The sequence below is a fragment of the Taudactylus pleione genome, unplaced genomic scaffold (assembly GCF_031769625.1).
Source record: "Taudactylus pleione unplaced genomic scaffold, aTauple2 ptg000484l, whole genome shotgun sequence".
Classification (NCBI taxonomy): Eukaryota; Metazoa; Chordata; class Amphibia; order Anura; family Myobatrachidae; genus Taudactylus; species Taudactylus pleione.
The window spans coordinates 3637734-3663903 of NW_028284886.1; the positions used below are offsets into that span (position 1 = coordinate 3637734).

General features: G+C 42.3%; 1 protein-coding gene across 1 annotated transcript in view; it reads left to right on the forward strand.

Annotated features, from left to right (window-relative positions):
• Positions 1-25869, forward strand: part of LOC148502768 (17-beta-hydroxysteroid dehydrogenase type 2-like) — a 133788-nt gene extending 107919 nt beyond the window's left edge. The window contains exons 4-5 of the mRNA XM_088449399.1: positions 23261-23398; positions 24920-25869. Coding sequence (XP_088305525.1) covers positions 23261-23398; positions 24920-25284 — 503 coding nt within the window. The 3' untranslated portion in view covers positions 25285-25869. The remainder of the gene's footprint in view (positions 1-23260; positions 23399-24919) is intronic.
• The last annotated feature ends 301 nt before the right edge of the window (positions 25870-26170 follow it).

Genomic DNA, 26170 nt, shown 5'->3' on the forward strand with positions numbered 1-26170 from the left:
ACTGTACATGATCATAATACCATTCTATTATACCCTATACAGACATAGGACACTACACCCCCAACATGACCTGACCACTGTACATGATCATAATACACATCTATTACACTGTATACAGACATAGGTCACTACACCCCCAACATGATCTGACCACTGTACATGATCATAATACACATCTATTACACTGTATACAGACATAGGACACTACACCCGCAACATGACCTGACCACTGTACATGATCATAATACCATTCTATTATACCCTATACAGACATAGGACACTACACCCCCAACATGACCTGACCACTGTACATGATCATAATACACATCTATTACACTGTATACAGACATAGGACACTACACCCCCAACATGACCTGACCACTGTACATGATCATAATACACATCTATTACACTGTATACAGACATAGGACACTACACCCCCAACATGTCCTGACCACTGTACATGATCATAATACACATCTATTACACTGTATACAGACATAGGACACTACACCCCCAACATGTCCTGACCACTGTACATGATCATAATACCATTCTATTATACCCTATACAGACATAGGACACTACACCCCCAACATGACCTGACCACTGTACATGATCATAATACACATCTATTACACTGTATACAGACATAGGTCACTACACCCCCAACATGACCTGACCACTGTACATGATCATAATACACATCTATTACACTGTATACAGACATTGGACACTACACCCCCTAACATGACCTGACCACTGTACATCATCATAATACAATTATATTACACTGTATACAGACATAGGACACTACACCCTCAACATGACCTGACCACTGTACATGATCATAATACACATCTATTACACTCTATACAGACATAGGACACTATACCCCCAACATGACCTGACCACTGTACATGATCATAATACAATTCTATTACACTGTATACAGACATAGGACACTACACCTCCAACATGACCTGACCACTGTACATGATCATAATACAATTCTATTACACTGTATACAGACATAGGACACTACACCCCCAACATGACCTGACCACTGTACATGATCATAATACACATCTATTACACTGTATACAGACATGGGACACTACACCCCAACATGACCTGACCACTGTACATGACCATAATCCAATTCTATTATACCCTATACAGACATAGGACATTACACCCCCAACATGACCTGACCACTGTACATGACCATAATACATATCTTTTACACCCTATACAGACATAGGACACTACACCCCCAACATGTCCTGACCACTGTACATGACCATGCTACACATCTATTACACTGTATACAGACATAGGACACTACACCCCAATATGACCTGACCACTGTACATGATCATAATACAATTCTATTACACTGTATACAGACATAGGACACTACACCCCCAACATGGCCTGACCACTGTACGTGATCATAATACACATCTATTACATTGTATACAGACATAGGACACTACACCCCCAACATGTCCTGACCACTGTACATGATCATAATACCATTCTATTATACCCTATACAGACATAGGACACTACACCCCAACATGACCTGACCACTGTACATGATTATAATACACATCTATTACACTGTATACAGACATAGGTCACTACACCCCCAACATGACCTGACCACTGTACATGATCATAATACAATTATATTACACTGTATACAGACATAGGACACTATACCCCCAACATGACCTGACCACTGTACATGACCATAATACACATCTATTACACTGTATACAGACATAGGACACTACACCCTCAACATGACCTGACCACTGTACATGATCATAATACACATCTATTACACTGTATACAGACATAGGACACTGCACCCCCAACATGTCCTGACCACTGTACATGATCATAATACCATTCTATTATACCCTATACAGACATAGGACACTACACCCCCAACATGACCTGACCACTGTACATGATCATAATACACATCTATTACACTGTATACAGACATAGGTCACTATACCCCCAACATGACCTGACCACTGTACATGATCATAATACACATCTATTACACTGTATACAGACATTGGACACTACACCCCCCAACATGACCTGACCACTGTACATGATCATAATACAGTTATATTACACTGTATACAGACATAGGACACTACACCCTCAACATGACCTGACCACTGTACATGATCATAATACACATCTATTACACTGTATACAGACATAGGACACTACACCCCCAACATGACCTGACCACTGTACATGATCATAATACACTTCTATTACACTCTATACAGACATAGGACACTACACCCCCAACATGGCCTAACCACTGTACATGATCATAATACACATCTATTACACTGTATACAGACATGGGACACTACACCCCAACATGACCTGACCACTGTACATGATCATAATACACATCTATTACACTCTATACAGACATAGGACACTACACCCCCAACATGACCTGACCACTGTACATGATCTTAATACAATTCTATTACACTGTATACAGACATAGGACACTACACCTCCAACATGACCTGACCACTGTACATGATCATAATACAATTATATTACACTGTATACAGACATAGGACACTACACCCCCAACATGACCTGACCACTGTACATGATCATAATACACATCTATTACACTGTATACAGACATGGGACACTACACCCCAACATGACCTGACCACTGTACATGACCATAATCCAATTCTATTATACCCTATACAGACATAGGACATTACACCCCCAACATGACCTGACCACTGTACATGACCATAATACATATCTTTTACACCCTATACAGACATAGGACACTACACCCCCAACATGTCCTGACCACTGTACATGATCATAATACACTATATACAGACATAGGACACTACACCCCCAACATGACCTGTCCACTGTACATGACCATACTACACATCTATTACACTGTATACAGACATAGGACACTACACCCCAATATGACCTGACCACTGTACATGATCGTAATACAATTCTATTACACTGTATACAGCCATAGGACACTACACCCCCAACATGGCCTGACCACTGTACATGATCATAATACACATCTATTACATTGTATACAGACATAGGACACTACACCCCCAACATGTCCTGACCACTGTACATGATCATAATACCATTCTATTATACCCTATACAGACATAGGACACTACACCCCCAACATGACCTGACCACTGTACATGATTATAATACACATCTATTACACTGTATACAGACTTAGGTCACTACACCCCCAACATGACCTGACCACTGTACATGATCATAATACACATCTATTACACTGTATACAGACATAGGACACTACACCCCCCAACATGACCTGACCACTGTACATGATCATAATACAATTATATTACACTGTATACAGACATAGGACACTACACCCCCAACATGACCTGACCACTGTACATGACCATAATACACATCTATTACACTGTATACAGACATAGGACACTACACCCTCAACATGACCTGACCACTGTACATGATCATAATACACATCTATTACACTGTATACAGACATAGGACACTACACCCCCAACATGTCCTGACCACTGTACATGATTATAATACACATCTATTACACTGTATACAGACATAGGTCACTACACCCCCAACATGACCTGACCACTGTACATGATCATAATACACATCTATTACACTGTATACAGACATAGGACACTACACCCCCGACATGGCCTAACCACTGTACATGATCATAATACACATCTATTACACTGTATACAGACATGGGACACTACACCCCAACATGACCTGACCACTGTACATGATCATAATACACATCTATTACACTCTATACAGACATAGGACACTACACCCCCAACATGACCTGACCACTGTACATGATCATAATACAATTCTATTACACTGTTTACAGACATAGGACACTACACCTCCAACATGACCTGACCACTGTACATGATCATAATACAATTATATTACACTGTATACAGACATAGGACACTACACCCCCAACATGGCCTGACCACTGTACATGATCATAATACACATCTATTACACTGTATACAGACATGGGACACTACACCCCAACATGACCTGACCACTGTACATGACCATAATCCAATTCTATTATACCCTATACAGACATAGGACATTACACCCCCAACATGACCTGACAACTGTACATGATAAGGATACTGGATTTCAACCTCTATATGCACCTACCTATACTTCTAAACCCTGCCTATAAACCTCTAAAATTGACGCTATTTGCATACGCTGTCATATAGTAAAATAAAGACTTTAGACCTTGAACATGTGTTCCAAAGCACAAAGTATTATTCAAGTAAAGTACAGTCAGTTAAACGCTGTGATCTAAGTACAATTTAGCGCAAAGAATTATACAGACCCAAGATACAGTCATACATATGCACGCGCTCTGGACCAGATACCGGCATCAGCAAGAAACCTCCGTCAATCAGCAATCAGCAAGAAGACTAGAAACCCAGGGTCAGAGCACACATATTTATACCCCCCAGAAATAGACAACACAATAGAGGAGTTTGTTGCTGATCCCATTGGTTCCCAGTGCGGGTGCATTTCTTACAGGGCATTTAACAGGTTGGTTCAAATGGACACAGAACAGCCTCTAACAGCTGGTTGCCTCCTCTGTTCTCCCTGCATGCAAATCTAGGTTGTTGGTTTCACAAAAATACATTTTGGTTCTTTATGTCTTTACGGTCCATAAGTTGTGAACGCAGTTCCGATCTTCACACCGATGATACCGGAAAGCTGTGGATAAAGTGCGGATCAGTATAATATCAAACACGGCTTACTTATCACGTATTAAACCTTAGATACCAAAATAGTCTTTATTTCACAGCATTTGTAATAAATGAATAAAACTTGGATCTTTTACTTTATAGCTATGGAACCTTTTGTGTAAGTGTGCATTATGTAAGTATTAGGGATATGGGAAAAGACGCTAGTTACGTTTATATGATTTGGGGCAGATGTGCACGCATGCAGCTAATAAACAGCGTTCGCATGCAGGATATTGTGCATTCGCTACTGCGCGTCATGTTAGCAGCGCAACTGTGCGTAATGTGCGGTGTTTATGCATAAGATTCTATCTATGATGGACTTATATATATATATATATATATATATATACATATATACATACACACACATATTTCATTCCTTACTAAGGAATGTGAAGCTGGCGCCATTCTGTCTGGGAGTGAGACTAAAACCTGTTTAGGATTCAGACAAATTCAATTGTGTAGATCAATGTCTGGGTTATATTACAATTGTCACAACTATACTTGTCTATATACAGGGATTCCCAATTTGTATTTAAAACACTCACAGTATTCTGGTGTATTGTCTATTCTATTTACTTTTCTCAGGAGGCTGTTTTTCTAGTTGTTTTTGGTAGATTATCAAAAACATTGCCATCTGTACTTAGCTCGTGAGTTGTAACTTAAAATGGCGCTGGTCGCAAAATGGTGTCTTGCAGATTCTTATTTTTAAGATGGAGCCTGGTTGCCATTCGCAAGATGGCATCGCGCACGCTAATTTTTATGCTGATTCCGTCTCAGCCACTAATCCAGCTTTGACAGTCCACCCTTTGATAGCGAACAACATGCTATCACAGCCTGATGTTAAAATTAATTTTAGGCATACATACGTATATTAATGTTATTAGGGGATGGCACAAGGTGGTTCTTAATCCATCAATAATGTGTCTCTAGGAGGGGACATAAAACTACCATTATATGCACACCGCGGACCTTGAGAGATCATGTGAAAGATGTGGGGATGCACCAGTCCTATAAAGGAATTTTTGATGGGGAATTAGGGACTTACATTATTTGAGGTATTTTTAAAATAACATTTTGATAATACTTTTTATGCACATCTAAATATAATACATTATATGATGGTATTTCTAGTTCAGAGTTGTAATGCAGTTCTACATTTACCTCAGTATTCATATGGGTACTACTAACCACCATCATAATTTCGGTCTTCCGATTTACCTTATTTTTACATTTTCCACACTTCAACACATTAGGAACACACTTGACACATATGCCAATTACTATGATGACAACCAATATAAGGATCAGGAGTTGCCTACGCTTGCGATCATTTCCTGGGCCCATTTCCCTAGGCCTAAGAACCATTTTACAGGGTTCAACCATGACACCCATTTCTCTACCTTTTCCTCTACTTCAGCCACTGAAGCATTATGGTTCTTCCGAAATTCCCATTTCAGCTGCAGAATTTCATCCATCTTTCGATCTATTACCTCTTTGGGATCGCTGGTATCATTGGTGACATAGGTGCAACACTTCACTCCAAATTGGGTGGCCAAGGTTACGCAATATCCTCCAGTGACAGCGGTTAAATAATTTAACACTAGTCTGTGTTGCACCAGTTCTTTCTTGTACGCTTGCAATTCTCTACCTGTATACCTGAAAGTGTCATCATACATCTCGGTGATATTATCTATCAATTTAGCAAGATCCTGAATATATCTAAAATTTAGTGTACCCCGAGCGATCCTGGTGGGACCCAATGCTACTAAAACTTGAAAGCCAGTTGTCTCACTAATTAACTAAGTGGCTTTATGCACGTCACCAGGTATCATATTTCTTTGCTCTCTGTGTTCATACTGTGTGTGAAGATATGGTGATGGTGTGTTTTTATGAATACCAAGCATTTCACCATGTGTAAGGGTCAAAATTTCTGGAAGTAGTCTTCCCAAATAACATAACAATTATGGTACTAAGATTAGTCAGACACTCCCCTGATTTGGCATAGCACTCCTCCTCCTGACTCCACTCCATCAGCACTGCCATCAGCTCCCATCTCCTCTATCGGTCCTCCATCACAGAAACTGGGTATCCCCAAACAAACCAAGATGACGGAAACTCTGGAAGAAGAATACAAAAATGAACACAGCAGAACAATCCCTTGCTGCGACACTGATCTACAGTTTTTTTTTAGCTCAGGTTTCTCACTGTCACCTTTTTAATCCTCCCGGCACAAGCTCGCAATCGACAGGTCCACGTTATCGGCCTCATCTCCGCCTTGTATCTCCACCGGTTGGTTAACCTCCCTATAGTGAGTGGAATGGACAGATGTATCTTCCCCGGCCACCCTTTGAGGATGTGGTACTTTGTCAACAACCTCAGATACTGACCTTTCCACCGATCAGTCAGGCAACCTGAACATAAGAAATTATTGGATCATAACGGATTCTCCAGGTTTAACATCATGAGAGTTTGCTTCAGTCATGTTAGTTAATAACATTGTAAATTTAAGTTGTTCTTACTCATCTTCGTGAGACACTGCACAGTAACCTCATTATCATATTTTCACATGAGGCTGCCTGTTAAACAGTATCTCAAAGGGGGACAGGTAGACAGATGGTCTGGGATGATCTTGATATTAATACCCATCACCTTACACAGGTTATAGAAGACATTACGTGTGAAATGAATATCCCTCCTATATTCAATTATTCTAGGGATACTGTATTTGTACACAAATTCCTGCAATTTAAATTCTGTTATCAATATCTACTGCTCTAAATATTGCCTGGGCCCCTGGGTTGGACAGTATTCCAAGTATTTGACCTTAGCCTGGCATGGCTGCTGTTTGTCCTTAGCGAGCTTGTGTCCTGTGTGTGAGAGATAAAGCACAACAGTTTAATATCATTTAAACATGACCTAAATACAACAATAAATCGTCCACATTTTACATTAGAATAGATCCATTGGCAGGTTGAAAAGATTGTAAACAGTCATATAAGGCCTGGGAGAAGATACTGGGGTTGTCTATGAACCCATGGGACACTCGTGTCCATGTGTAGTGTACACCTCCCCCTAGGTGGGAAAAGAAAAATACTGACAGTCAGGGTGTTAGGGCACAGGGAAGAAAGCAGAACAGAGATTGGGTATCAGTTACATCAATTACCATTACCAGTTTTTCCCTAGTACTTCCCGTCAACCTGTCTATCTGCAGACCACAAGTATGACCCGACTCCTAGCGTTGGCTCCCACTCTCCAATAAAGCATTAACGGCCACAATTGGAGCTGGTGCCTGTTGGACATTTGCTGGTCTCTGTGCATATCCCTTATGGGGATATCCAGGTACTCCCTGGTTTGGGGGTCCTACCCTCTTTGCAGTGCAGCTGTTACCTATGTGCCCTGGCTGGTTGCAATTAAAACACTTTCGTGGGAAGGATTGTTGTGTAGGTTAAGCAGGAGAGAAAGGTGGTGGGTATCGGTAAGGATATTGAGGAAAAGGATATTGTGGGAGGTATGGACCTTGTGGGTAGTATGGGACTTGTGGTTGTGTAGGATAAGTGGGATAAGGCTGTGTTTGCTGTGGTGTAGGATTAGTGAGGGCGTATATAAGTGGGATAAGGCTGTGTTTGCTGTGGTGTAGGATTAGTGAGGGCGTATAACTGTTCAGGTGCAGGCAGTGGCGTAACTAGGGCAGGGCGGGCGGGGTTCATGCCCTGGGCGCCGTTGGACCGGCAGCGCGGGGGGGGGGCACCGCCGGCCACGGTACCGGCCCACCCGCCCTAGTTAGCCAGTGTAGCGCTGACCACAGTGAGTGCGGTCAGCGCTACACATTTACACAGGACCGGCGCTAGGCTTCCAGCGCCGTTCCTGTGTCACGCCTGAGCCCGTTCCCTCCCCCTGAGCGCCTGCCCAATAGCGCCAGGAGGCGGGCTCAGGCTGTGCATAACACACGCATCGCCGCCAGCGCTGGCGGCGATGCATGTGTTAAACAGCAGCCAATGAGAGTCAGATAGACTCTCATTGACTGCTGCAGCACCTACTGCAAGAGCCGGACTTCCGTCTGGCTCCTGCAGTGGGTAATGGGACTGACGTCATGACGTCTGTCCCATAATGCTGAGCGCGCCCGCCCGGGTGGGAGCGGCGTCGAGAGCAGGACCAGGAGCGGGGGAGGGGGGTGGCTACTACTGGGGGGACCTCTACTGGGGGAGGGGTGGCTACTACTGGGGGGACCTCTACTGGGGGAGGGGTGGCTACTACTGGGGGGACCTCTACTGAGGGAGGGGTGGCTACTACTGGGGGGACCTCTAGCTACTACTGGGGGCACCATTGGGAGGACCTACTCTACTGGGGACTACTACTTGGGGGGAACTACCACTGGGGGTATTATAAAAGGGGCCTACTAGAGGCACTGCACTGGGGGACCACTACTGGGGGAAATAATAGGAAGGGCCACTACAGGGGGCACTGGATAGGGGGGATCACTACAGGGTGCCTGCATAAGGGGACTACTACTGGGAAAACTGCATGGGGGGGACTACTGCTGGGTCACTATATAAAGGGCACTGCATAGGGGGGGGACTACTACTGGGGGCACCATATAAAGGGCACTGCATAAGGGGATACTGCTACTGGGCGCACTGCATTGTGGGGACTGCTACTGGGGGCACTGCATAAGGGGGAACACTACGTGGGGCACTGCATTTGGGGGGCCACTACTGGGGGTACTGAGTAAGGGGAACTAATTGGGGGCTGTATAAGCGGGACCACTATTGGGGATACTGTATAAGGGGCACTACTATGGGCCTGCATAAGAGGGACCACAACTGCATACTGGGGGTACTGTATAAGGGGTACTACTGGGGTTAAGGTGCATATGGATAGGAATGTTCAGCGTGAAAATAAAGCGTTGTGTCATGTTGACACGCCCCATTTTTAAGTGACCACGCCCATTTTTCCCGCACGCGCCTTTGGCGCGCGCACATATCAGTATGTTGGTGGGGGGGCTCAGTTTTCAAATTTGCCCTGGGCTCCAAATACCCTAGTTACGCCACTGGGTGCAGGTGTGGGTGCTGGTGTGTCTGCTGGCTGTGATGTTACCGTCGTTCCTTCCAGAGCTTGAATACTGACAGCCATTAGTTTCTTGCTCTGGGTCTCTCTCTTCTTTGAGATGTTTTTATCATGTTCTATGGCGGATTCTATGAGGGTATCTATTGTGACTCCCCTCCAGCCAGGCTGTGAGGTCTGAACCCGGGTTTTCAGGTTCTCTTTAAGGCCATCCATGAGTATGGTGACAATCATTCCCCTGCGGTGAATGCTATCTTTAATATCCTCTAACCCAGTGTACTGGGTGATAGTCTGCAGAGCCCGGTCGCAATAAAATATACACCCAATTGAGTTATAATGCGGGAAATATTACCTTGGTTTACTTGGTCTGTTAAAGGAACGTCACCATCCAATACACAATCCATGATAAATTTTCTCACGTCGATATTGCGTGGTAGACAGGCCCCTAACACCATACGCCAATCTTTATTAGTTGGCTCATGAGAACTACCCAAATTCCTCAAAAATCTTCGACATTTGACTAGTTCCTTTTTGGGATCGGTGAAATCATTTATGATGGGATTTAGCTCTGCTCTTGTCCAAGGACAATGCATTACCACATCCCTTGTAGGTACAACTCCGTTCGCGTCCGCATTCCCATTCGGAACAGTGATTGTCCGAATGGGATGCAGACCGGCCGCAGTGCTACCTTTGACCTTATTACCTGGCTGGGGATTTAATCTGTTTCTGCAACGTATAGTATTAACAACTTCCTCCACGGGCGCAGAGGAGTTTAACACTTCCCGTGCTGTTACAGATGGAGACCACTTGAGCTTGTCGTGGTGTCGCATTTAACATGTGCACAGCATGGGAAACGGCAGATATAACAATAGGCTCATCATCCACATCATAAACATTTTCTTTATGGTTACTTCAGAGAGGGTACAAGTTGCTTGTTACATTTTTATGAGTTTTTTTCATGACTGTATCTGCACCTCCATCCACATAAGGTGGCGGTGGTGCGCGTGAACTACTGGCAATACCTTCCGCAACGCTACCTTGCCGCACGTGCGCACCATTTTGTGGCACGCACGCATTGCAATCCAGAGCCGCGGGTGTATTTGCTGGCAATGCGCTCGCAACGCTAGTTTGTGTCGCTTGCACATTTTTAAGCCACGCATCATGCTGCCACAATTTTAAACATTCGTAATATTTTACTTTTTTCTCTCGAGAACGCATCAGACTGATGTGATCCCGGACATTATCTAATACATCTTTATCAAAACTACCAATTCTGGGAAACGGTCTAACACTCTTCATCGTTATTTTAAACCATACGTCACAATATCTTATTGCATAAGTAACGTACTTAGTATGCATAATACGACGGGCCGATCCAAGCGGCGCTTCCATTAGCAGCACATCATTGTCTAACATTTCTATTGTTTGCGTGGCTCCCATCTACGTTTTTCAATAAAAATTTAAACTGGTGAAAGACAATTAAGATACTTTCACTTACCTGCGGACGCCTTTGAAAAAGGGTGTATCCGCAAACCCTATAGAGGACTTATAGACGCTTCCACTCACCTACGGAGGTAAAGGTCGCTTCAACTCAGCAATCCCTTTTTGACTACCTTTCAACTGCTAGGGGGCAGCAAAGTACACTTTGTGTTCCAGTTGATTTCGTCCACCCTCCCACCAGCTCACAATCATAATCTAACCAAGATTATGCGGTTCAATTATAGTGTTCAAAGAAGCCTAACAGATCACACACATTGATTACTGAACGTTATAATCATGCTGGGGGCCGAACCCTAACAAAAATAACAACCCATACACCTGCTTTGTGTAAAGTAAACGGTAAGCTGCTACCGAGTCACTAGGCCAACTCCTGCACCTAGCACTTAAGGGTCCTACGATACCCTTAACATTTAGGTCCCGTGTTACACCCTAAACAAATACTCACTGATACACACTTCTTTCCTGCGCAGAAAAATACACATTAACCCAGTTATTGGCAACAATTGATAATGTAAACTCAATGGCTTTGTTTAAACACGTGGCAGCACAACCGGAAATGCGTATACGCTATTGTGCGACTAGTCGCATACACAATGATGCGACCACCACACAACCGTATGACGTACCCTTAGCTGCGTACGCAAAAGTGCATCCCTATTGCGGTCAAAAATGCAACTTAGCCGCGTGCGCAATACTGCGACACCCCTTTTAAACGCAAAATACTATCAACAAAGGAAAACAAACTTCTTCCTCTCTTGTCCCTGGATTCTAGTCAGCGTCTCTTGGTCACACGATAACGGGTAGCGATCTCTCAGCATCGAATGGTTGCAGGTAAGACTGCTTGTGGACACTATCCACCCTTTGCTGAGATATAGATATCCGTGTATATATCATGTGATTAGGTACGTGACTTCACTATGAGCCCCCAACTAAGGATACTGGATTTCAACCTCTATACGCACCTACCTATACCTTCTAAACCCTGCCTATAAACCTCTAAAATTGACGCTATTTGCATACGCAGTCATACAGTAAAATAAAGACTTTAGACCTTGAACATGTATTCCAAAGCACAAAGGATTATTCAAGTAAAGTACAGTCAGTTACACGCTGTGATCTAAGTACAATTTAGCACAAAGAATTATACAGACCCAAGATACAGTCATACATACGCAAGCGCTCTGGGACCAGATTCCGGCATCAGCAAGAAACCTCCGGCAATCAGCAATCAGCAAGAAGACTAGAAACCCAGGGTCAAAACACATATATTTATACCCCCAGAAATAGACAACACAATAGAGGAGTTTGTTGCTAATCCCATTGGTTCCCAGTGCGGGTGCATTTGTTACAGGGCATTTAACAGGTTGGTTCAAATGGACACAGAACAACCTCTAACAGCTGGTTGCCTCCTCTGTTCTCCCTGCATGCAAATCTAGGCTGTTGGTTTCACAAAAATACATTTTGGTTCTTTATGTCTTTACGGTCCATAAGTTGGGAACGCAAGTTCCGATCTTCACACCGATGATACCGGAAAGCTGTAGATAAAGTGCGGATCAATATAATATCAAACACGGCTTACTTACCACGTATTAAACCTTAGATACCAAAATAGTCTTTATTTCACAGCATTTGTAATAAATGAATAAAACTTGGATCTTCTACTTTATAGCTATGGAACCTTTTGTGTAAGTGTGCATTATGTAAGTATTAGGGATATGGGAAAAGACGCTAATTAGGTTTATCTGATTTGGGGCAGATGTGCATGCATGCAGCTAATAAACAGCGTTCGCATGCAGGATATTGTGCATTCGCTACTGAGCGTCATGTTAGCAGCGCAACTGTGCATAATGTGCGGTGTTTATGCATAAGATTCTATCTATGATGGACTTAACATATACAGTCAGGTGCATAAATATTGGGACATTGACAGAATTTTCATATTTTGGCCTCTATTCACCACCACAATGGCTTTGAAATGAAACAAACAAGATGTGCTTTAACTGCAGACTTTCAGATTTAATTTGAGATTTAATCCAAATCAGGTGAACGGTGTAGGAATTACAACGGTTTCTATATGTGCCTCCCACTTTTTAAGGGGCCAAAAGTAATGGGACTATCAACTCAAAAGCTATTTCATGGACAGGTGTGGGCTATTCCCTCATTATTTCATTATCAATTAAGCAGTTGTTTTTGGTAGATTATCAAAAACATTGCCACCTGTACTTAGCTTGTGAGTTGTAACTTAAAATGGTGCTGGTCGCAAAATGGCGTCTTGCAGATTCTTATTTTTAAGATGGAGTCTGGTTGCCAATCGCAAGATGGCGTCGCGCACGCTAATTTTTACACTGATTCCGTCCCAGCCACTAATCCAGCTTCGACAATGACCATAATACCATAATACACATCTGTTACAATGTATACAGACATAGGACACTACACCCCAAACATGACCTGACCACTGTACATAACCATAATACCATTCTATTATACCCTATACAGACATAGGACATTATACCCACAACGTGACCTGACCACTGTACATGACCATAATACACATCTATTACAACCTACACAGACATAGGACACTACACCCCCAACATGACCTGACCACTGTACATGATCATAATACACATCTATTACACTGTATACAGACATAGGACACTACACCCCCAACATGACCTGACCACTGTACATGATCATAATACACATCTATTACACTCTATACAAGACATAGGACACTACACCTCCAACATGACCTGACCACTGTACATGATCATAATACACATCTATTACACCCTATACAGACATAGGACACTACACCCCCAACATGACCTGACCACTGTACATGATCATAATACACATCTATTACACCGTATACAGACATAGGACACTACACCCCCAACATGACCTGACCACTGTACATGACCATAACACACATCTATTACACTCTATACAGACATAGGACACTACACCCCCAACATGACCTTACCACTGTACATGATCATATTACACTTCTATTACACTCTATACAGACATAGGACACTACAACCCCAACATGACCTGACCACTGTACATGACCATAATACAATTCTATTACACACTATACAGACATAGGACACTACACCCCCAACATAATCTGACCTCTGTACATGATCATAATACACTATATACAGACATAGGACACTACACCCCCAACATGACCTGACCTCTGTACATGATCATAATACACATCTATTACACTGTATACAGACATAGGACACTACGCCCCCAACATGACCTGACCACTGTACATGACCGTAATACACATCTATTACATTCAATAGACATAGGACACTACACCCCCAACATGACCTGACCACTGTACATGATCATATTACACATCTATTACACTCTATACAGACATAGGACACTACACCCCCAACATAATCTGACCTCTGTACATGATCATAATACACTATATACAGACATAGGACACTACACCCCCAACATGACCTGACCACTGTACATGATCATATTACACATCTATTACACTCTATACAGACATAGGACACTACACCCCCAACATGACCTGACCACTGTACATGATAATAATACACATCTATTACACTCTATACAGACATAGGACACTACTTCCCCAACATGACCTGACCACTGTACATGATCATATTACACATCTATTACACTCTGTATAGACATAGGGCACTACATCCCCAACATGACCTGACCACTGTACATGATCATATTACACATCTATTGCAATCTATACAGATATAGGACACTACACCTCCAACATGACCTGACCACTGTACATGATCATAATACACATCTATTACACTGTATACAGACATAGGACACTACACCCCCAACATGACCTGACCACTGTACATGATCATATTACACATCTATTACACTCTATACAGACATAGGACACTACATCCCCAACATGACCTGACCACTGTACATGATCATATTACACATCTATTACACTCTATACAGACATAGGACACTACACCCCCAACATGACCTGACCTCTATACATGATCATATTACACATCTATTACACTCTATACAGACATAGGACACTATATCCCCAACAACACCTGACCACTGTACATGATCATAATACACATCTATTACACCATATACAGACATAGGACACTACACCCCCAACATGACCTGACCACTGTACATGATTATATTACACATCTATTACACTCTATACAGACATAGGACACTACATCCCCAACATGACCTGACCACTGTACATGACCATAATACACATCTATTACACTGTAAAAAGACATAGAACACTACATCCCCAACATGACCTGACCACTGTACATGATCATAATACACATCTATTACACTGTATACAGACATAGGACATTACACCCCCAACATGACCTGACCACTGTACATGACCATAATACATATCTTTTACACCCTATACAGACATAGGACACTACAACCCCAACATGACCTGACCTCTGTACATGATCATAATATACATCTATTACACTGTATACAGACATAGGACACTACACCCCCAACATGACCTGACCACTGTGCATGACAGTAATACACATCTGTTACATTCTATAGACATAGGACACTACAAACCCAACATGACCTGACCACTGTACATGACCATAATACAATTCTATTACACACTATACAGACATAGGACACTACACCCCCAACATAATCTGACCTCTGTAAATGATCATAATACACTATATACAGACATAGGACACTACACCCCCAACATGACCTGACCACTGTACATGATCATATTACACATCTATTACACTCTATACAGACATAGGACACTACACCCCCAACATGACCTGACCACTGTACATGATAATAATACACATCTATTACACTCTATACAGACATAGGACACTACTTCCCCAACATGACCTGACCACTGTACATGATCATATTACACATCTATTACACTCTGTATAGACATAGGGCACTACATCCCCAACATGACCTGACCACTGTACATGATCATATTACACATCTATTACAATCTATACAGATATAGGACACTACACCTCCAACATGACCTGACCACTGTACATGATCATAATACACATCTATTACACTGTATACAGACATAGGACACTACACCCCCAACATGACCTGACCACTGTACATGATCATATTACACATCTATTACACTCTATACAGACATAGGACACTATATCCCCAACATGACCTGACCACTGTACATGATCATATTACACATCTATTACACTCTATACAGATATAGGACACTACATCCCCAACATGACCTGACCACTGTACATGACCATAATACACATCTATCACACTGTATAAAGACATAGAACACTACATCCCCAACATGACCTGACCACTGTACATGATCATAATACACATCTATTACACTGTATACAGACATAGGACATTACACCCCCAACATGACCTGACCACTGTACATGACCATAATACACATCTATTATACTCTATACAGACATAGGACACTACACTCCAACATGACCTGACCTCTGTACATGATCATAATACACATCTATTACACTGTATACAGACATAGGACACTACACCCCCAACATGACCTGACCACTGTACATGATCATATTACACATCTATTACAATCTATACAGATATAGGACACTACACCTCCAACATGACCTGACCACTGTACATGATCATAATACACATCTATTACACTGTATACAGACATAGGACACTACACCCCCAACATGACCTGACCACTGTACATAATCATATTACACATCTATTACACTCTATACAGACATAGGACACTACATCCCCAACATGACCTGACCACTGTACATGATCATATTACACATCTATTACACTCTATACAGACATAGGACACTACACCCCCAACATGACCTGACCTCTATACATGATCATATTACACATCTATTACACTCTATACAGACATAGGACACTATATCCCCAACAACACCTGACCACTGTACATGATCATAATACACATCTATTACACCATATACAGACATAGGACACTACACCCCCAACATGACCTGACCACTGTACATGATTATATTACACATCTATTACACTCTATACAGACATAGGACACTACATCCCCAACATGACCTGACCACTGTACATGACCATAATACACATCTATTACACTGTAAAAAGACATAGAACACTACATCCCCAACATGACCTGACCACTGTACATGATCATAATACACATCTATTACACTGTATACAGACATAGGACATTACACCCCCAACATGACCTGACCACTGTACATGACCATAATACATATCTTTTACACCCTATACAGACATAGGACACTACAACCCCAACATGACCTGACCTCTGTACATGATCATAATATACATCTATTACACTGTATACAGACATAGGACACTACACCCCCAACATGACCTGACCACTGTACATGACCATAATACAATTCTATTACACACTATACAGACATAGGACACTACACCCCCAACATAATCTGACCACTGTACATGATCATATTACACATCTATTACACTCTATACAGACATAGGACACTACACCCCCATCATGACCTGACCACTGTACATGATAATAATACACATCTATTACACTCTATACAGACATAGGACACTACTTCCCCAACATGACCTGACCACTGTACATGATCATATTACACATCTATTACACTCTGTATAGACATAGGGCACTACATCCCCAACATGACCTGACCACTGTACATGATCATATTACACATCTATTACAATCTATACAGATATAGGACACTACACCTCCAACATGACCTGACCACTGTACATGATCATAATACACATCTATTACACTGTATACAGACATAGGACACTACACCCCCAACATGACCTGACCACTGTACATGATCATATTACACATCTATTACACTCTATACAGACATAGGACACTATATCCCCAACATGACCTGACCACTGTACATGATCATATTACACATCTATTACACTCTATACAGATATAGGACACTACATCCCCAACATGACCTGACCACTGTACATGACCATAATACACATCTATCACACTGTATAAAGACATAGAACACTACATCCCCAACATGACCTGACCACTGTACATGATCATAATACACATCTATTACACTGTATACAGACATAGGACATTACACCCCCAACATGACCTGACCACTGTACATGACCATAATACACATCTATTATACTCTATACAGACATAGGACACTACACTCCAACATGACCTGACCTCTGTACATGATCATAATACACATCTATTACACTGTATACAGACATAGGACACTACACCCCCAACATGACCTGACCACTGTACATGACCATAATACACATCTATTACACTGTATACAGACATAGGACGCTACACCTCCAACATGACCTGACCACTGTACATGATCATATTACACATCTATTACACTCTATACAGACATAGGTCACTATATCCCCATCAAGACCTGACCACTGTACATGATCATAATACACATCTATTACACCCTATACAGACATAGGACATTACACCCCCAACATGACCTGACCACTGAACATGACCATAATACATATCTTTTACACCCTATACAGACATAGGACACTACACCCCCAACATGACCTGACCTCTGTACATGATCATAATATACATCTATTACACTGTATACAGACATAGGACACTACACCCCCAACATGACCTGACCACTGTACATGACCGTAATACACATCTATTACATTCTATAGACATAGGACACTACACACCCAACATGACCTGACCACTGTACATGACCATAATACAATTCTATTACACACTATACAGACATAGGACACTACACCCCCAACATAATCTGACCTCTGAACATGATCATAATACACTATATACAGACATAGGACACTACACCCCCAACATGACCTGACCTCTGTACATGATCATAATACACATCTATTACACTGTATACAGACATAGGACACTACACCCCCAACATGACCTGACCACTGTACATGACCGTAATACACATCTATTACATTCTATAGACATAGGACACTACACCCACAACATGACCTGACCACTGTACATGACCATAATACACATCTATTACACTCTATACAGACATGGGACACTACACCCCCAACATAATCTGACCTCTGTACATGATCATAATACACTATATACAGACATAGGACACTACACCCCCAACATGACCTGACCACTGTACATGATCATATTACACATCTATTACACTCTATACAGACATAGGACCCTACACCCCCAACAAGACCTGACCACTGTACATGATAATAATACACATCTATTACACTCTATACAGACATAGGACACTACATCCCCAATATGACCTGACCACTGTACATGATCATATTACACATCTATTACACTCTATACAGAGATAGGACACTACATCCCCAACATGACCTGACCACTGTACATGATCATAATACACATCTATTACACTGTATAAAGACATAGGACACTACACCCCCAACATGACCTGACCTCTGTACATGATCATAATACACATCTATTACACTGTATACAGACATAGGACACTACACCCCCAGCATGACCTGACCACTGTACATGATCATAATACACATCTATTACACTCTATACAGACATAGGACATTACACTCCCAACATGACCTGACCACTGTACATGATCATAATACACATCTATTACACTGTATACAGACATAGGACACTACACCCCCAACATGACCTGACCTCTGTACATGATCATAATACACATCTATTACACTGTATACAGACATAGGACACTACACCCCCAGCATGACCTGACCACTGTACATGCTCATAATACTCATCTATTACACTCTATACAGACATAGGACACTACACCCCAACATGACCTGACCACTGTACATGATAATAATACACATCTATTACACTGTATACAGACATAGGACACTACATCCCCAACATGACCTGACCACTGTACATGATCATATTACACATCTATTACACTCTATACAGACATAGGACACTACACCCCCAACATGACCTGACCACTGTTCATGATAATAATACACATCTATTACACTCTATACAGACATAGGACACTACATCCCCAACATGACCTGACCGCTGTACATGATCATATTACACATCTATTACACTCTATACAGACATAGGACACTACATCCCCAACATGACCTGACCGCTGTACATGATCATATTACACTTCTATTACACTCTATACAGACATAGGACACTACATCCCCAACATGACCTGACCACTGTACATGACCATAATACACATCTATTACACTGTATAAAGATATAGAACACTACATCCCCAACATGACCTGACCACTGTACATGATCATAATACACATCTATTACACACTATACAGACATAGGACACTACACCCCCAACATAATCTGACCTCTGTACATCATCATAATACACTATATACAGACATAGGACACTACACCCCCAACATGACCTGACCTCTGTACATGATCATAATACACATCTATTACACTGTATACAGATATAGGACACTACACCCCCAACATGACCTGACCACTGTACATGACCGTAATACACATCTATTACATTCTATAGACATAGGACACTACACCCCCAACATGACCTGACCACTGCACATGATCATATTACACATCTATTACACTCTATACAGACATAGGATACTACACCCCCAACATGACCTGACCACTGTACATGATAATAATACACATCTATTACACTCTCTACAGACATAGGACACTACATCCCCAAACATGACCTGACCACTATACATGATCATATTACACATTTATTACACTCTATACAGACATAGGACACTACTTCCCCAACATGACCTGACCACTGTACATGACCATAATACACATCTATTACACTGTATAAAGACATAGAACACTACATCCCCAACATGACCTGACCACTGTACATGATCATAATACACATCTATTACATTGTATACAGACATAGGACATTACACCCCCAACATGTCCTGACCACTGTACATGATCATAATACAATTATATTACACCCTATACAGACACAGGACACTACACCCCCAATATAGCCTGACCACTGTACATGACCATAATACAATTCTATTACACTCTCTAGAGACATAGGACAGTACACCCCAACATGACCTGACCACTGTACATGACTGTAATACACATCTATTACATTCTATAGACATAGGACACTACACCCCCAACATGACCTGACCACTGTACATGACCATAATACAATTCTATTACACACTATACAGACATAGGACACTACACCCCAAACATAATCTGACCTCTGTACATGATCATAATACACTATATACAGACATAGGACACTACACCCCCAACATGACCTGACCTCTGTACATGATCATATTACACATCTATTACACTGTATACAGACATAGGACACTATACCCCCAACATGATCTGACCACTGTACATGATCATAATACACATCTATTACACTGTATACAGACATAGGACACTACACCCCAACATGACCTGACCTCTGTACATGATCAAAATACACATCTATTACACTGTATACAGACATAGGACACTACACCCCCAACATGACCTGACCACTGTACATGACCATAATACACATCTATTACACTCTATACAGACATAGGACACTACACCCCCAACATGACCTGACCACTGTACATGACCGTAATACACATCTATTACACTGTATACAGACATAGGACACTACACCCCCAACATGACCTGACCTCTGTACATGATCATATTACACATCTATTACACTGTATACAGACATAGGAGACTACACCCCCAACATGACCTGACCACTGTACATGACCATAATACACATCTATTACACTCTATACAGACATAGGACACTACACCCCAACATGACCTGACCACTGTACATGACCATAATACACATCTATTACACTGTATACAGACATAGGACACTACACCCCCAACATGACCTGACCACTGTACATGACCATAATACAATTCTATTACACACTATACAGACATAGGACACTACACCCCCAACATGACCTGACCACTGTACATGACCATACTACAATTCTATTACACCCTATACGGACATAGGACACTACACCCCAACATCCCCTGACCACTGTACATGATCATAACAGATCTATTATACCCTAGACAGACATAGGACACTACACCTGCAATGTGACTTGACCACTGAATATGAAGCTAATATAGTAATTTAATATTCCAATTATTCACATAACAAGACCTCACTTGCAAATGGTTGTCTCCAAGCAGAGCTATAACTAAATTAGTCCTTCAGTAAGGTCCATTCACTTCTGAGAACCCATGTCATTCCCTCTAAATTGGTTTCCTGAATATTATACAGCTCATACAGGTCCTAATGTACAATGTTCTTTGTGGCTGAGCATTATTGAACAGGAGTAATGGTGATCTTCAACAAAGTCATATGTGTGGCACAGTGTGGGCACCCTGACCATGTCCTGTAACCAACTTCCCCTTGATATCCTGCACTCATACCGAAGGGTTCACGTCCCTACAAGGCCCTTGAAAATGAAAACTTGCATGGAGACCGGATCTACAAGGTTTTCTAAACAGGCAAATTCTGTGTTAGCTCACTAGACCTACTGCCACATGGTTAATTATCAGCATGCCTCCACCAAATGTATTATGAGACCTCATGTGTCCTCTGGGCACCTACTGTTACTCATTTGTTTTTGTGTTTGTTAATTTATTCTATCTCCTTCAGGACACACTCCAATTCCAGGATTTGCAGCTTATGCCGCCTCCAAAGCAGCGCTCTCCATGTTTTCTGCAGTGATGCGCCAAGATCTGTTCAAGTGGGGCGTGAAAGTGGCTGCCATCCACCCAAGTGGTTTCAAAACAAGTAGGTTTATGAAAGTGTAAGGGAATGCAGCAATGAATAGAGACCAGTCGTGGAACAATAGTTGTGGCAGGTTTGCAGCTATAATGGGGCCTGGAGGTGAAGAGACTGGGCCACACTCCCTTGCTTCCTCCTTATTTCAGGCATGTTCTCTGGTTGCATGCTTATTTGAGAACAGAGTGAGACTCCAGGATAGTGGCATCGCCAGGCGGAATCGGTATGAGATGCCGGCGCTCAGGTCCCGGTTGATAGTATCCCGACACCGGAATCCCGATAAGGTTAACAAACCGATACTTGTTGGACGGTATGTTAACCCTCCTCTTCTCCCTACCCTAACCCCCCCTCTTTGTTGCCTAACCTTTACCCTCCCCCCTAGTGCCTAACCATATCCTCCCCCTCCCCGTGCCTAACCATAAACCTCTCCCCTTAGGACCTAACCCTCCCTCCAGTGCCTAACCCCTAACCTCCCCTAACACCCTGATAATTACCTTCGGTATCCCGGCAGTCGGGATGCTGGTGCCGAGCTTCTGACTGCCGCCAGGATTTCGGCGCCGGTAATAGGAGCGTCAGCATCCAGACCACCGGGCCCCTAGCCTAGTATCACTACGGGGCCTGGCGATGCAATGTTCCGCCATTGTTAGAGATGACTAAAAGGGAGAACATACTGCAAACTGTAGATGTAATGGCAAGGAGGAAATGACTGGGGTACGGAGGAGCCGGAAGATTAAAAAGATTGGTACTAGACTTGAATAGTAGATTGGAGACAGCCCACGCTGAACCTCTAGGAGAATTAAAAGGTTCAAGAGGTTGGTGAAATTATATTGAACCAAAACGTGATGAAACATTCTGGAAGGTAAAAACATAAAAATAAGAGAACCAGGAGAACAGATGCTATAATGGTAAATCTTATACAATAACAGCTTCACCTCCTTTTACTGTGTTTTTTTTTAGTACCGGACGTAAGTATCAGTTGGACATATAAGGAGTGATTTAGGATGAGTAGTTTGCCAGTACGGCTCGCATCTCGTGCGCAATTTTGCTGTGCGCATGCCCAGAAAGCGTAACCAGACATATGCATGATTGCAGACCCAGACGCAATTTGCTTAATCCTTACGACCAACGAGGAGGATAGGGGATGGAAATGGAAAGTTCTCGGTCAAGCAAAGTACAGTAAGGGCGCATTCACGCGGCTGCGGATCACTCAGACCAGCAATTCTGCGCATATACACCTGTTTGGAGGCTAATATATTATACACCTGCATCAGGCAGGTACCAATATATGCTAATGATGATAACTGCTGATATCAGAACATACGCTTGGCGAGATGTGTACGCAAATATTCGGATATATGCTGTTCTCCCATGCACTTTTAATTGGGGCCATTTTTGCCCGTTTTTGCTACCAACTCTGTATCCGAACCCATTTATTTTTATGGACATACACAATGAGATGTTTTATTTTACACCGTGCGAAATATATAAAATCCATTTACGCCTGTTACAATGTCTCTTTCATTTCCGTAGACATTTTTGGCTCTCGAGAACACTGGTCAAGCCAAGACCAGAAGATCCTAGAGAACATGATGCCAGACGTCAGAGAAGATTACGGGGAAGAATACTTGGCAACCTTGAAAGACCTGCACCATCAGATGTTTACATTCTCCTCGTCCGACTTCTCCCCCGTCTTGGAGGACGTTTGCCACGCTCTGCTGGCTCGCAGACCCTATTCCTCGTACACCCCGGGCAGGTGTGCGTACCTCATCCCTTGTTTGTTCCGCTACTTCCCTCTTTGGTGCTACGATAACTTTGCAAAGCAAACTTTCCACATCCACAGGAATATCCTCCCAAGATCTCTGAGGATTTCCCAGACTAATAACAAAACAGACTAGGGCTTCCGTGGTGGAAACTTTCAAAGTGGAACAAAATAACCTCTAAAATGGGTTTTCGTGGTGGCATTTATGAAAGCTGTGATGCCCGCAGCGACCAATCACATCTGTTTTGTTTTTTTTCTAGTACAGTTGTTAACACAAAACTTCTGATTGGTTGACACAGACTACATCCCACCAATTACCTTGATGCGGTTGGCATCTAATTATTAGCAACCAATCAGATATTTGCTTTTATTAGTTTGACTCGTGCCTAGACATGATACATTCGATTATGTTTTTTTTTAGGTTTCCATGCTGGCAAGTGGCAAGCTGAGTATTGAATAAAGATGTGCACGGACACCCCTTGTATTGGTTTTGGCAAAACCACCCTCAAACGTTATGGTTTAGGTTTTGACAAAAACCACCCTCAAGTGTTTTAGTTTGGATTCGGTTTTAGTTTCAGATTTAATTAAAATTGATAAGATCTGCTAAAATCTTAGGGATGTAGTTACCATCCCGGTGATCAGGATGCCGGCGCTAAGAATAACGGCACCTGAATCCCAATAGCCGGTGGAATCCCGGCTCCAAAATCCCGACCACCGGCATCCCGACGGTAAGTATTAGGGGGAGGGGGCTAGGTTTAGACACTTATGCTGAGGGGGGTTAGGGTCAGGCTGCAGGAAAGGTGGGTTGGGGGAGGGTTAGGGGCTAGAGTTAGGCTACTTACCTTCAGGTGTTGGGATTCTGACTGTCGGGATGCCGCTTCCGGTATTCTGACCGGCTGCATCCCGACCACCGAGATCCTGAACCCAACCCAAAATCATGTAATTTGAACCTGTTTACATGCAATCTAAAACCGGAGATTCGTTTTTTAAATCCGAGTTCCGAATTTCTAGCAGACCGGAAC